The sequence below is a fragment of the Nicotiana tomentosiformis genome, chromosome 9, assembly GCF_000390325.3.
Source record: "Nicotiana tomentosiformis chromosome 9, ASM39032v3, whole genome shotgun sequence".
Lineage (NCBI taxonomy): Eukaryota > Viridiplantae > Streptophyta > Magnoliopsida > Solanales > Solanaceae > Nicotiana > Nicotiana tomentosiformis.
The window spans coordinates 76,087,322-76,102,090 of NC_090820.1; the positions used below are offsets into that span (position 1 = coordinate 76,087,322).

Below are 14,769 nucleotides of genomic sequence, written 5' to 3' on the forward strand. Positions count from 1 at the left end.
GGATCAGTTTCTACCATTGATGGAGTTTGCTTATAGTAACAAATACCAGTGTAGCATCTAGATGGTTTCGAATGAGGCCTTATATGGGAGGCTGTGTCATTCTCCGGTGGTTTTTTTAGCTTGTGGAGGCTAGGTTGTTGGGTATAGATTTGGTTCATGATACTTTGGAGAAGGTGAAGTTGATTCAGGAGCGGCTTCGCATAGCACAGTCCAAGAAAAAGAGTTATGTTGATAGGTAGGTTCATGATATGCTTTCATGGATAGTGAGAAGGTTCTCCTTAGTGTTTCGCCTATGAAAGGCGTGATGACATTTGTGAAGAAGGGAAACTTGAGCCCTCAAAATATTGGTCCATTCGCGATATTAGAGAGATTTGGTGAGGTGGATTACAGACTTGGTTTTCCACCCATCTTGTCTGGAGTTCATTCGATAGGTCATATTTCCATGCTTTTTATGTACTATGAAGACAAGTCAGATTTGTTGGATTTTAGTTTAGTACAATTGGATAAGAATTTGACTTATGAAGAAGAGTTGGTGGCCATTTTGGATAGGCAGGTTTGGAAGTTAAGATCGAAAGATATTTCACCAGAGAAAATTCAGTTGAGGGGTCAGCTGGCCAAGGAAGTGAATTGGGGAACTAAGGATGATATATGGAGAAGATATCCTTATCACTTTGTCAATCCAAGTATGATTCTAAACCTATTCGAGGACAAAGGTTTGTTTAGGAGGGGGGAGAATAAAGTGATCCAGCCGGTCATTTTGTGTATTTTAGCCCTATTTTCTGATTTAATACTTCCTGGATGTTGGTAGTTGAGGAGATTTTTGGTTTAGTTTTGGGAATGTTAAAGAGTAGTTTGGAACACTTAGTTCTATTTTGGAAAGCTTAAGTTGCTAGAGTTGATCAAGGTTACACTTTTGACTAGACAACTCGAATTAGTTATTTGATGATTCCAATAGATTTTTATAATGATTCTGGTCTTAGGCGTATGTTCGGATTTGGATTTGGAGATTCCTAGAAGGTTTTGGCTCTATTTGATGAAAGTTAGCGATTTGAAGGTTTTGAGTGTTTATAGGTTTGATTGGCAGTTGACTTTGATATTATCGGACTCCGATTGGTATTTTGGAATGTTGGATAGGTTAATTTAGTTGATTCGAACTTATGTGCAATGTTTGGTTGGAATCCGGAAGTTTGGATAAGTTTGGATAATATATTAGGACTTGTTGGTATGATTGGATAAGGGTAGGGGGCTTGGGTGTATTTCGGGATTGTTTCAGACCATTTGGGAATGGTTTGGGGTTACTGGTGCATCGCATCTGCAGAAGAATGAGCGTAGGTGCGAAGGTGCACCTATGATGGGTATGTTGCATTTGCAAAGTTCGTTTGGTATAGGGATTTGCCGCATCTATGGAAGAAAGAACATAGGTGCGCAATCGTACCTCCGATCCTACGGTGTTTTTGTATGTGCCTGCTAGATGGGGCAGGCGTGAGGAACAACGCACATGTGATTGTATGGTCACACCTGCAAAATAGCAGATGCGGATGGTGCGTCGCAGGTATGAAGGCTGACTATGTAAGCCTCGCAGAAGCGGCATTACAGATGCAATCATTTTGGCCGGATATGCGACATTGCCTAACACACCTTATATTTTGAGGGTTTTAATCATATTTCGCTATTTTGAGTTTTGGAGCTCGGAAAGAAGGACGTTTAGGAGGGGTTTCAACAACTACTTTGAGGGTATGTGATTTCCTATTGATTTTGATTATATATCTCATTTTTCATGGATTTATACATAGATTATGAAATCTTAAAGAGAAATTTTGGAGTTTCTGTCTACATTTTAAGAGAGTATAAATTGGTAATTTGAGTTTTGTTTTGGACTCATTTTTGTAATTTAATCATATATTTGGACTCATTGGGATATAGGTAGTCGGAATCTACCCATTGACTAAGTTTTTGACCATGTGGGCCTAGGTTGATTTTTGTTAACTTTTGGAAATTTGATTAAAGATTGAAGCTTTATTGTTTTAAATGGATTCCTATAGATTTGTTTGATGTTATTGAGTTGTATTTGACGAGATTCGGGTCATTTGGAGGTTGATTTGAGAGGAAAAGCTATTTTGAAAGGTTGAAGCTTATCGGGTGGAGGTAAGTCTCTTGTCTATCCTTGTAAGAGAAAATTTTCCCCATATGTGATTTATTTGCTACTTGTTACTTTATATAGGAATCACGTATATGCGAGATGACGAGTGTATATGCATAGCTAGGTTTTCACCATATTGGGTATAGTTTGGCTAATGATATGCCTTGTTTTAATTAAGTTAAAATATTATCCATGCATCAATTGATTCTATGACTATGTGATGATTCATAGTTGTGATTTAGGAGTATGCTTAAGGTTATGACTTGTTGAATTATGCACAAATGATTATTTTACCATGTTGAACTTTATTATTAATCTATGGCCATACACTTGTCTTATTTTATCCATGATTTGGTGAGTATATGGTTTAATTTACTCATGTTAAATAACGACTAGACTTATGAATGCTGAAATAGTTTACTGAGCCGTTATGATAAATTTAATTACATGATTAGCCATAGCTATCTTTTAGCCATATGAGCTTCTATTCACATCTTTATTGTTTTCTCATGTGCTTCTTTATTATATTATTTTATACACATATGCATGAGTGGGGAGTTGGTTGTTAAAATTAAGAATTTTGATTATTGCTAATGATCATTAATTGTAAATTAACCTACACTAGGTTATGGGTTTGTCTCTCTAGAGTTAGGTGATTACCCATATTACTTTGGGCCCTTTGAGCGTAAGTACCCATATTTTTGGTGCTTGGTTTGGACACGTGGCATGTGCCAAGCATATGAATTTATGTTGTGAGGTATTGAGAAAGGATCCTTAGCATGCATATAAATATATGCATTGAACTGTGTTTTGAGATTTTGCACTCATTTGATGATGACATGATTTATTCATGACCATATTTTTGCTGTCCTATTTTTTGGACTGTTAGTAAGTGTCGGAGTCGAACCCTCGTCACTACTTCTTCGAGGCTAGACTTGATAATTTCAGAGTACCGTTATTTTATACTAATACTATATTTTTGTATATATTTACATGTTTTGAGGCTGGTATTAGTGGAATTACAGCACACGGAATCCCTCTCCCAGCTTATCTATTATGTCTATCCATTTCTTTCTCGAACAGACATTGTTGTTTATTTGATACTCTTTATTCTTATTAGATGCTTGTGATAGTGTGGCACCAGGCTTTGACCATTGTAGACAGTTGTGGCCGTGTCTAGACCTTTTCTCAGATATTTACATTTATGTATTGGTCTTGAGAATTATTCTGTATTGTTATCTTTGTCATATCTCTATTAATGGCTTAAAATTGGATTCCATTAATGTTGTTTAGCATTGGCTTTCCTATCGAGTAGGTTAGGGGCCATCAGGACCTTTGTGGGATTTTGGGTCATGACACTCATGGACACCCACGTAATTTCCAAACCATCGGTCCCAACCACGAATATATACATGGAACTTGTTACTAACCCAAATATCAAGAAGCTACACCTCGAATCCTTTTCCTTTATGTTCCTCTATCAGTGCCAGTCACCCATGATCTATTATAACCTTGTGTAACCCAATGCATCAAATATTCAAATCATTAGTCTCTAAAGTGCTTACTTAACTTGTTTTTTCATCCCAACATACAAAATAATGCCAATAACCTCTTCAATTGTACGTATCGAACCAAGACCTCCAAGAAGGATATATCACTACATTTGGTCAGATCAAACCACATCAAATACTATGAACCACGAGCTTTGCCCCGCACCAATCATCTCAAGTCACCCCCCAAAGACACATATGATCAGTTTTCTGACTATTAACACACTTACACTATCCACCACAAAAGAGATAGTTCTGCCTCTAGAAGCCCAATCGCTATACCTCAAAAGTGTAAGATTCCTCATCCTTGTCACTCCACGTGACTACTCAGACACCATTACGAAGTCACACTTGCAAGCATTCTGAAATGTGCAATTCTATTAATCCTTCCATGCCAGGCAACTAAAATTTGAACCTCACTGACTTACTATCACATAACTGTCGTAGTGCTTAGTCGAATTTCCCATAGACCCTCATCAGCATGCTTCCTCCATGACCTATTCTCTTCCTTGGTGATACTGAAATTAGTACTACTATACTTCTTAAGCAAATTGAATCACCTGTGCAATCTCTAACCCTAATATTTTTGCCCAAAGATGAACAACGACCTTTGCAAAGCAATCCAAATCTCACACGACTCACCGCATCCAGCATGACACCATATATAAGTCTGAGAATCCCATTATTAACTCTGAATAATAAGTAGGTTAGTCCTCCTCATAATCGCTCCATTGCCTAGAAGAATACTACTTAACTCAACCCGTGAGACATTCACGATCATGCAGCATACTCTCCATGCGTGTAGGCGACATTAACTTTAAAGTCATTGTAAAAACTCTCTCAAACTCTTACAAACTCACTTACACAATAATCATGCCAAGGAAACTGAATCGCTCCAAGTCAACCAAGTCAATATGACTTCCAAACATAAAAGTCCTACCATAAAAGTGTTTGTAATGGTCCATGATACAAATGAATCGATCATTTCTATTACTATGTTGAACCAAGAACTGACTGAACTTCTTCAGGTTACCCTTGACCCGCTTTCAAGAGATCATTTTTCTTTCCAATATACTGAAATCTTCAGCCAAAAATTGCACCTAGTTATCTCGACGTTGAATTACAACATCCTAATACCCAAGCCAATTTATGTACCTTCATGCATCCAAAAGTACCTCAAACTAAAATGTTTACTCCAAAGAATTCTCCAGTAACCCTGAAACTATTCCTTTCATCTCTATAATGTTGCATTGTAGAATCATTAATGATACATAAGTACTTCAGGTCCCTGCCACAATCCAATACCAATATCAAATTATGCACCCAATAAGTATCCAGTAAATATTTTAATATCACATCTATGAAATTGAAACTACTAGAATCATTCTCGAGAATCACCCACTCTACTATAGTTCCTTATGCAAAACCAAACATGCCTAACGACTTGTGTTATCTTAGCACATAATTTCTCTAAAAGAAGCAACCTTGTCCTTAGGCAACCGTGTGATTCCATTATTCTTACACACTATAATCATGAAGAATATCAAACCTGAGTCATTCGACAACCTTCATATATCAATCAAGTGTAGTACATCACACCTCTAGAAAACTCCTTTGCCAAGTCATCCTCAATGCCATTGTGATAAAGTCATATGTAATCCATAAGAGTACCTTATTACAAGAACTACAACAACACATATCCATTTGAACACATCTTCAACAGTAGACTCCTGCTTAGCCAAAATACATAATAACATCATCTAAGATCTTCAATAAATTTTCCTCCTCAAGTACCATAACCTCACACTGCTACTCCAATAAATTTCTCATAATCTTATGTAGTACTAATCATGACACGTTCCAAATTATCTACCAAATGCATACTTATCCTTGTGACAGTCGTGCCATCTTCCTTAAGTGATCCAAACTCTCATCGTTGTACACACATTCAACTGGATAGAAAGAAAACTCTTCATAAGAAACTTATCAGATATCACATAGCCACAGATCTCATCACGTGAGTTATCCCACCCATTTAGCCCCAATGCAACATCTTTATATGATTTTACCATGGTTATAACCTCTATGTTACTCACTCGATCCTCCTGAGCTACACTCGTCTACAAAATGTAAGAATATGTTTCACCCCACTCATGAATAGGTGAAACTGCACAGACGTATCCATGCCTTAAGATTGTACAACACACAATCATGATAATAAAGCATCCATATTCCCTTTTCATCTCAAGCAAATACTTCTCATCACATCCAAATTGTAAGGCCCCGTTAAAATTTCCTAATAATTTAAGATTTTAAAGTGCGCCAACGGTATTGGGGAATAACGTATTCGAGTATTAAAGGAGACCCATGGGATAGAACCACACCATTTTGAAATGAAAATATATGTCTTCTAAGGTGTGTTGGAACATACTAAGGAGTTTTGTGAGTGGAAAGAATTTGTGTGGACCAAGTTAGATACATTAAGTGGAAAGGATCTCTCAATTAGCATAATACCCGACTTCAAAAAAGTAGAACTCCCACAAAATAAAATCTTAGGTAGTGATGTACCTATCAAATCAAAGCCCTCTGAGTCTAGTTTCCTACGCATTAAACTGTTCATCATTTGGACATTTCTCCAAGAAATTATGGCCAAATTCCCAAAGGCTGGAAGAGGAGTGAATTGTAGATATGAAGCATCTTGTTGTTGATAATCTATAAGGATGCTTGAAAGTGAAAGAAGTGGGTTGGAGATATAAATCGTGGCCACCGTGCCAGTAATGAAAGTTATACTTGTGGCCAATGGAGACAAGTAAATTGACTTCGAAAATAGATTTGCCTAAAAGCTGATGTACTCAAGTCGTGGCCAAATGTTGTTGTTTCTCTAATGCTATGCTTTGTAAGTATTTCCAACGTGTTTTGAGCTCTTATATATTCATGAGTTGAAATTGTGTATTTCCATTTTGGGGAAAAGTGTTTCAAGAATGAATAAGGTGTTACTCATTTATGATTTTAACTTTTGCTTCGATTGCCAATCATTTTACTCCATTTCTTGGAAAGGAATCCATTGTGTTTAAAATTTTAATTACCAATGAACCTAAAGTCGTGATTTCCGAAATATTCTATTTGTTGATATATATGATGATCCATGAGACAGAAAAATATGAAAGTGTGAAATCTGAAATACGGCCATTATGCCATGAATGAAGAATTATATGTATGGCCAAGAGAGCTAATGAAATAATGATGTTGTAAGTGGTTGAAAGTAACAATGAGGCTATATGCGGTAAATGCATTTGTATTATTGTTTCCTTTGTATGCAAATCAAAAATGTCTTTGGTAGTATCGTTAGTCACTGAGGAAGGGTAGGTAACAACCTAACCCCGAAACTACACGTGCTAGTGTAGGAGTGATCGAGGGGTAAATGCCCGTATTGGTATGATAAAATTATTACCCTTAATTGGGATGAGATTGATGTGATGATATTATTCCCTTTAATTGGTATGAGATGATTGGTAGAAAAGGGCTATGTCGATCCACACGGCATTGTGGTGAGACGGCCTAGCCGGCCGGATCGTGATCGGACGCCATGCCGCACACGTGGTGGTGATTGTGCTGGAAATTGTAATTGAAATCGTGATTGTGCTTGATGTCTCGGATGAAACGGTCTAGCCGATCGGGTCATGATCAGACTTTATGCTAAAGGTACGGTGGTATTGGTATTGTGAATGGTGGTATATTGGTACTAAATTTCTCCCAACCAAAAATATTATTATCTTCATATTTTGATTATCATCTTCACAGTATTATCTTCGTATTTTGAAAATTGTTATGTTTTAACTTGGAATTTGGGTATCATTGACTGTTGATTGTTGTTTCCAAGATTTTCCCTTTCTTACATTGGCATTCTATTTTGAAAGAGGACAGTTAGCCTTAAATACTAGTACTATTCCATATATACTAACGTCTTTTTTGTCAGATGCGCTCCATCTTCAATGGATGCACGTGTTTCATCAGCGGGCAGGTTTTGGTGAGCCCTACTCTATTCTGGGCCTGATGTCATTTAATGTTGTACATTGTGTTTTGAGGTATAGCCCGGGCCTTGTTGCCGGCATTATCATAGTGCTCTTTTGTGTCTATTAGAGGCTCTAGAGACATAGTGTGGGTCGTATATTAATGCTGGGGAAGTTAAACAAGTTATGTTGTGTTTTAATTACTTGTTCCACTTTAGACCATGAAAGTGTGTGTAATTTGAGTCTTTAAAATGATGTAACTAATGGTAATGAATTGGTATTGTATACATGATCTCCTTATTGTCTTATTAACGAAAATATGTATTCTCTTTATTCATAAGTGAGTTTGGGTAGAAAGTATCCGACAGGCTTGCTTGACCGGTTCACTCAGTTGAGCGCTGGTCGCGCTCTCCGAGTTTGGGGTGTGACAAACTTGGTATTAAATACCAAGGTTTTAAAGTATCCTAGGATGTCTCGGAGCCGTGTCTACTAGAGTCTTTCTTATTGGTGTGTTGTCGAGCACATCTATAATGAGGAGGCTACTTGGACATTTAGGAATTTCACACTAGTTTGGTACTCTAGATCGTGTGATAGATCTCAAGATAGGAAGCTAAATTCCTTGTCATGCCTCATTTTCCATATGAGTAACTCACGGGTTCGAGGCATCAATGAGGGAATGAAAGAACCAGTTGCTAACGGAAGTGTCCTTGTTCCTATTAATGTTACTGCGCCACCGAATTATGTGGTGAGAGAACCTAAGTTATGAAAGAGGATTATTGGCATCAATAAGCCGGAATGCTTGATATGAATGAAGATCCACTCGGGTTTATGTTGGATGATTCTTGAAATATGTTATGGTTGTGGAAAGAGGGGGCACAAGAAGAACAAATGCCCTAAGGTTGGATACACCCATCCCGGTATGCCCGATATGTGGGAAGGAACATTTTGCGCCAAGTTTTGAGTAGGCTCAGAAGCGTGTTAGGGGTGGTAGCTTTGGGCAATTCCAAAAGTCCACACAAAAAGTTGTTGCAAAGATTGTTAATCCCATCACGGGGTCTTGGAGAAAGGATAGGGGAAAGTCTTATGATGTATGCAAAAAGGGTAACTATCAGGTCGGTGGGGCGAGTCAGTTTACCAAACCTCACCGTCGTTGTGTGAAGTGTAGGAGATGTCATTAAGGGGTATGTCACGATGGTACCAATGTATGGTACAAATGTGGAATCGAGGGGCATTAGTTAAGGCACTGCCCCGGGCATAGAGTTTCCTAATGATTTAAGATTTTAAAGTGCGGCAGCGGTATTTGGAAATAACTTATTCGATTATTAAAGGAGACCCATGGGAAAGAACCACACCATTTTGAAATGAAAATATATGTTTAAGATGTGTTGGAATATGCTAAGGAGTTTTGTGAATGGAAAGAATTTGTGTGGAACAAGTTGGATACATTAAGTGGAAAAGATGTCTCAATTAGCACAAGATCAGACATCAAACGAATAGAAATCCCACAATATAAAGACTTAGGTGGTGATATAACTATCAAATTAAATCCCTCTGAGTCTAGTTTCCAACGCATCAAACTGTTCGTCATTTGGACATTTCTACAAGAAATTATGACCAAATTCCCAAAGGTTGGAAGAGGGGTGAACTGCGGATGCGAAGCATCCAGGGCCACGTCCTAAAGAAGGGCTAGTAGTGAAGATCTTCCATAGCATCCGGGGTAGAATCCAAAACCCAAAAATCTCGCCCTATAGATACAGCTTCGTGGTTCATTTTTCCCCATTCCTCTTGGCCGAATTTTGGGGTTTTGCTCCACTCTCTAGAGAGCTCCAACTCCCCCATCTTCAAGGTGAGTAATCCCTACTAATTTGGTATTTCATTCTATCAATTCCACCCTAAAACTAACTCAATCCTCCATAAAATACATAGATCTTCAAGAAATTTCTTCAAGAACTCAAAGGAGGGTTTTGCAAGATTTCTTCCAAAAGGTAATCCTACACCCTTAGACTTACATCTAACGATATATTACAGGAATATGAGTATTAAGTAAGTATTGGAACTTATGGTATGGTGATTGGAAGCCATAAGTTCCCAATTTAAATACATAGCCATTGGAGAGCTTGAAAGCTGATTATTTGATGGAATTTTGTTGGTTGGGTGTGGATGGATGGTCATGTATGTGGGATTGTTGGTAAATGGTAGTAGTTGGATGAACTAATCTATGATTAAGAGATGTAGAGATTCATGCCTACTAGGTATTTGATAAAGTGCTTAAATGGCCAAAATTATGGAATTTGTTACTAATATTGATCCCATTGGATGTTGTTATTGTAGATTATAGTTGCTTAGTGTAGTGGATCATTGTAGTATCATTAAGCAACAAATTTAAGGTATGTTGGCTAAAATACTCTCTTAGAATTGAATTCCATGATGTTCCCGTAAGTTTCAAGTATGGTTGTCTCAAGTTCATTATTCCCAGGTTCCGAGTTGTTCCCAATAAATTTGATTTTCCCAAGTAATCAAGTGTCGAGAATTATATATTCAAAATATGTTTCGAATGTTCCCATCACATTATTTTATCCTTCGGGAATTTATTCAAGAATGATATGTGTATTAAAATGTTATGGCTTTGGGTTGTGTTTCAAATGAAAGTCCATTAATAATTAACATGGAAAGAATACTCCATGCGTCTAAAACTCCTATTGCTCATATGTGTACCTAAAAGTCTTGATTTGAAATGTCTTGTTGTTTATAATCTATAAGGATGCTTGAAAGTGAAAGAAGTGTGTTAGAGATGTAAAGCGTGGCCTGCCAATAATGAAAGTTATACTTGTGGACAATTGAGCCAGGAAAATAAAATGATGTGAGAAACGTTACGAAATCAGCCTTGATTCAATTGTTCCAAATTGTCTTTGAAAATAGATTTGCCTAAAAGCTTATGTACTCAAGTCGTGGCCAAATGTGGTTGTGTCAACTAATGCTATGCTTTGTAAGTATTTCTAACGTGTTTTGAGCTCTTATATATCCATAAGTTGAAATTGTGTATTTCCCTTTTTGGGAAAAGTGTGTCAAGAATAAATAATGTGTTACTCGTTTATGATTTTAACGTATGTTGATAACGAGGCATAAAGAGAAGTTCATACTCCCGAATTTATATACATTATCCTAGTCTCATAAATAACAGTATTCTCCTTATCGGGACTTCATATTTAATTGAGTAAAGTTTTCTTCCAGTCAAGAGAGCAGAGAGCATATATATACAGTATTACAGTATTTTCATTACCATCGAGCTACAATCGTTGGGCAGGCCCCTATTGGGCAACCTCTGGTCAGATGGTAAGTTATATATCGAACCTACTATGGCCGAGCACCTATGAGCGAGCCTAGCATGGCTGATATATAGATCCTAGTATGGCCGAGCGCCTATGAGCGAGCCTACTACGGCAGAGGAGTTATATATACCGAGCCCTATAAGGCCGGACAACTATTTTACTTACTATATTAGGAGAGGTGAGTCAGTATCAGCTGGTAAGCATATCTTCAAATTATCTTTGACTCCCAGTTACTTTCACTTATTATATTATTAGTTCGGATTTAGCTTTCATTTATTCTATTGCCTTACATACTTAGTACGTTATTTCGTACTGACGTCCCTTTTTTTGGGGACGCTGCATTTCATGCGTGCAGGTTCAGATAGACAGACTAGCAGGTCTAGAGTTTTATGTACATATTGTGTATATATGTATATATATATCTTATGGATAGGTCGGGGCCCTGCTCCGATCACAGTAGATCTATCAATAGAGGCTTGTAGACATATCCTGTCAGTTAGTGTAGTATGTTGGGCTTGTAAGCCTTGTATGTATATTTTGTTGGTTTGCCAGCTGTAGTAGTTATGACGGCCTTGTCGGCCCAACTTTATATTGATATTTAGTCAGCATTCACAAATTGCCTTGCAATATGGCCCATGGCCAAAGTATGACATTATATGTTCAAAGTCCCTTAGTTGCAAGTTGGTACGCAATGATAGGTGAGGCACCGGGTGCCGGTCTCACCCCCCCCCCCAGGTTCGGGGCATGACAGAAGTGGTATCAGAGCAGTTCTATCCTAGGGAGTCTACAAGCCGTGTCTAGTAGAGCATTGTTTATGGGTGTGTCGTGCACCACACTTATAAGCATGAGGCTACATGGCATTTAGGGCGGTCACTCTTTCTTCTTACTCTAGATCGTGTTGTAGAGCTCAGTTGTAAGAATTCATACTCCTAAACTCTATGTAGTCATAATAAGACGATACCTATAACCAAAAGACAGTTGGTAAGATTGCATGTAGCTGTGGGATAGTTGAGTCAGAGGGACTCAATTTGGCATGATGCTTATGATGGATAAATGTAAGGTATTCAGTAGATCACGTGTGTGCTAAGACGTGTAAGCTTCTGGATAAGGAACTTTAAGGAAAGAATATCTATCCACCCATATGGTGACAGGCAATGAGAGATTCAGAAGGTAGATACAAGCTTCAATAAGTAAAAAGAGCAAGATGAGAAGGGTACGAGGTACCAGTTAATGAAGATTATGGGTATTTTCAACTCTGGCAGAAAAATATAGGCATTGTCATTACCTTCAACAGTAACAGAGGTATGTATAAATTCCACACCGATCTCTATTATGCCCTATGAGGGTTAACAGGTGTAGTTAAGAAAAGGACGGGATATCAGGATCCGGCTGGGGTTAGAGTGACCCAAAATGGTGGATGGATTGTTTGCGTTAGTTGACATTTATCGAAGGATATTGCAAACATGCTAATAGATCTCCTTGTGAGACACCAAGGTGGTACACTCTTGAGTATTACAATTAGATGTGAATACTAGCATGATCAAAAATTCAGAAGATAGGCACTAAAATCCTGGAAGGGATAAATATTACCTTAGTGTGGCTTCCGTCCTTAGTAGAGCAAGAACGTTGAGCAACCCAGAGAGCCACTGGATGGAGCAAAGGGGAGCTAAAAGCAAAAGAATGACTTATAGAAGTTTTCACAATAAAGTGATAGACATAAATGTTAGCGGAAAATAAGAAGAGAGTCAATAAAGCATTATGAGTAATATATGACACATGGATGACAACGGTAGATCAAAATGATGATAGTATTATAGAGTCTATGGTCAAGTGAAGGAAAAGATGAGAGGTGACAGGCCTTAAGACAACAAAAGAGTATATGCCATAAAGTCATATCCTCATTTCGAGAAATACGTTTGTGACCCCAATGCAACTACCAGAAGGAAATGTTAGACCCCAGAATAATAAAAATCAGTATGGACTAATGAACAAGATACACTAAACATAATTTTGGACTGGGTGATTTGATAATAGTCGGTATCGTGAGAATTTCAGATTTAGTTCCGGCGATAATAGAATGGACAACAGAAGAAGATTCATAAGAATTCAGAGAATGGTCATTCTGGGAAACGCTTCCCTAAAGCCAGCAATGTGAGCAAAGTTAAACTTAAGGGACTATATGTGCCAGTTACACTAAGTCTCACCCTCGCGAGTAAGAAATTTTATTATCCTTGATACAGAAAGATTACTGCAAGGCAAGTAAGAGTCATCAATAATATGAAAAAATGCCAAAGATTAAGAGGTAAAACATCTATACGTAGATCATCATAGCATTAAATCTTAGCACTCCCCTAAAAGGGGGAATATGGAGTGATGTGACATTAAATCAGAATTAAGTGATTCTAGTAACTATGGAATGGTAAAGGAAGAATGCGATAAGAAAAAAAGAAGAAGGAATGAGATTGCACTTACTCAAATCCTACAGATATGCTACGACTCCAAAACAATATGCAAGCACGTTGTCAAGGAGAGGAAGTATGGGTTCCGGCCCGGGATGTTTTGATAAATAAAGAGCCAGTGAGAGAGGTGAGTTAAGACAAAAGGAATAACCCAAGAAAGATTACGTGGAATATTGATATGAAAATGGGCCAAATGGTAGTTAGCAGTTAACTCAGGAAGAGCCTAGTTATGGCTAGACAGGTGGCTACAGACGAATCAGCAGACCGTGCAAGATAAACATAGTAAAACCCAATATAGTGAATTCAGTCTTGTAGATATGACATCGTAACCTTTAGAAATATTAAGATAGGAGCTGGGGTAGTTAAAGGTATTGTATGAGTGTTACGGAGGAAAAGAGAGTGCCACTAGGAAGACAATGAAAATATCAGCTTAGAAGCAACCTTACGAGCACAAGGGCATGAAGGTAAGTAAGTAAGGATAATTACAAGTAAGAAAGAACATCAAAAATTCCGCTGGATAAATGAAGCAATAAGCTCTCAGCCTTGTAAGAATCAGAGGGTCCTCCCTAAGCACTACAATGAAAGACTAGCTGAGAAAATAAGGAAGAAGGCTTCAAGCTAAGCACAATGACCTAACGAGGAAATGGTCATGTAACAACAGTCTCACAACAACATTGTATGCAATCCATAAGAAGGTGGCACCTACCGTCGCTAATGAACGGGGAGAAAAATCAGAAGTGATATTCAAGATTATATGAGTTGTATGGAATTTCAATATATGTGGGCACTAAGATAAGCTAAGTATGCACGCAACAATAGGGCAGAAAGACGAGGAAAAGTAATATCTTACATTTAAAGAAAGCTAAGAAGGAAAGAAAGGAATTATTCGATCAATGATCCAGAGTTAGTTACGACATGAACGCACTTACGATTTCGGAATATTATCCATGCAACATATATATTGACATTCATACTGCCGTAAAAGACTCCGGTATAAGTTAAAAGAAAGAATTAAGCCCAAGTTATAAACAAAGGATTGAATTATTAGAAGATTGTATCATGGATATTCTATAGCGCCCATGGAAGGCTAAAGTAATAACTAATACAAGGAGTCATAGATCAGAAGATAGCTTAAGCCTGCATGAAGGCTGATCAGAAGGAACAAGAAACTAAAGAGTTACATCAACCAAATAAATCAGGTGTCTAATTATTATACCCATAAAATTATAGAAATTATGATTAAGAGCATTGCAGACTTACTCTAGATCAGAGGTACAAGAG

General features: G+C 37.6%; 1 protein-coding gene across 1 annotated transcript; it reads left to right on the top strand.

Moving 5' to 3' along the window:
* Positions 1-256: 256 nt before the first annotated feature.
* On the top strand, positions 257-885 carry LOC138899020 (uncharacterized). The gene is made up of 2 exons (XM_070185132.1): positions 257-713; positions 809-885. Exons 1-2 carry the CDS (start codon positions 257-259, stop codon positions 883-885), a joined length of 534 nt encoding a protein of 177 aa, XP_070041233.1.
* Positions 886-14,769: the final 13,884 nt, after the last annotated feature.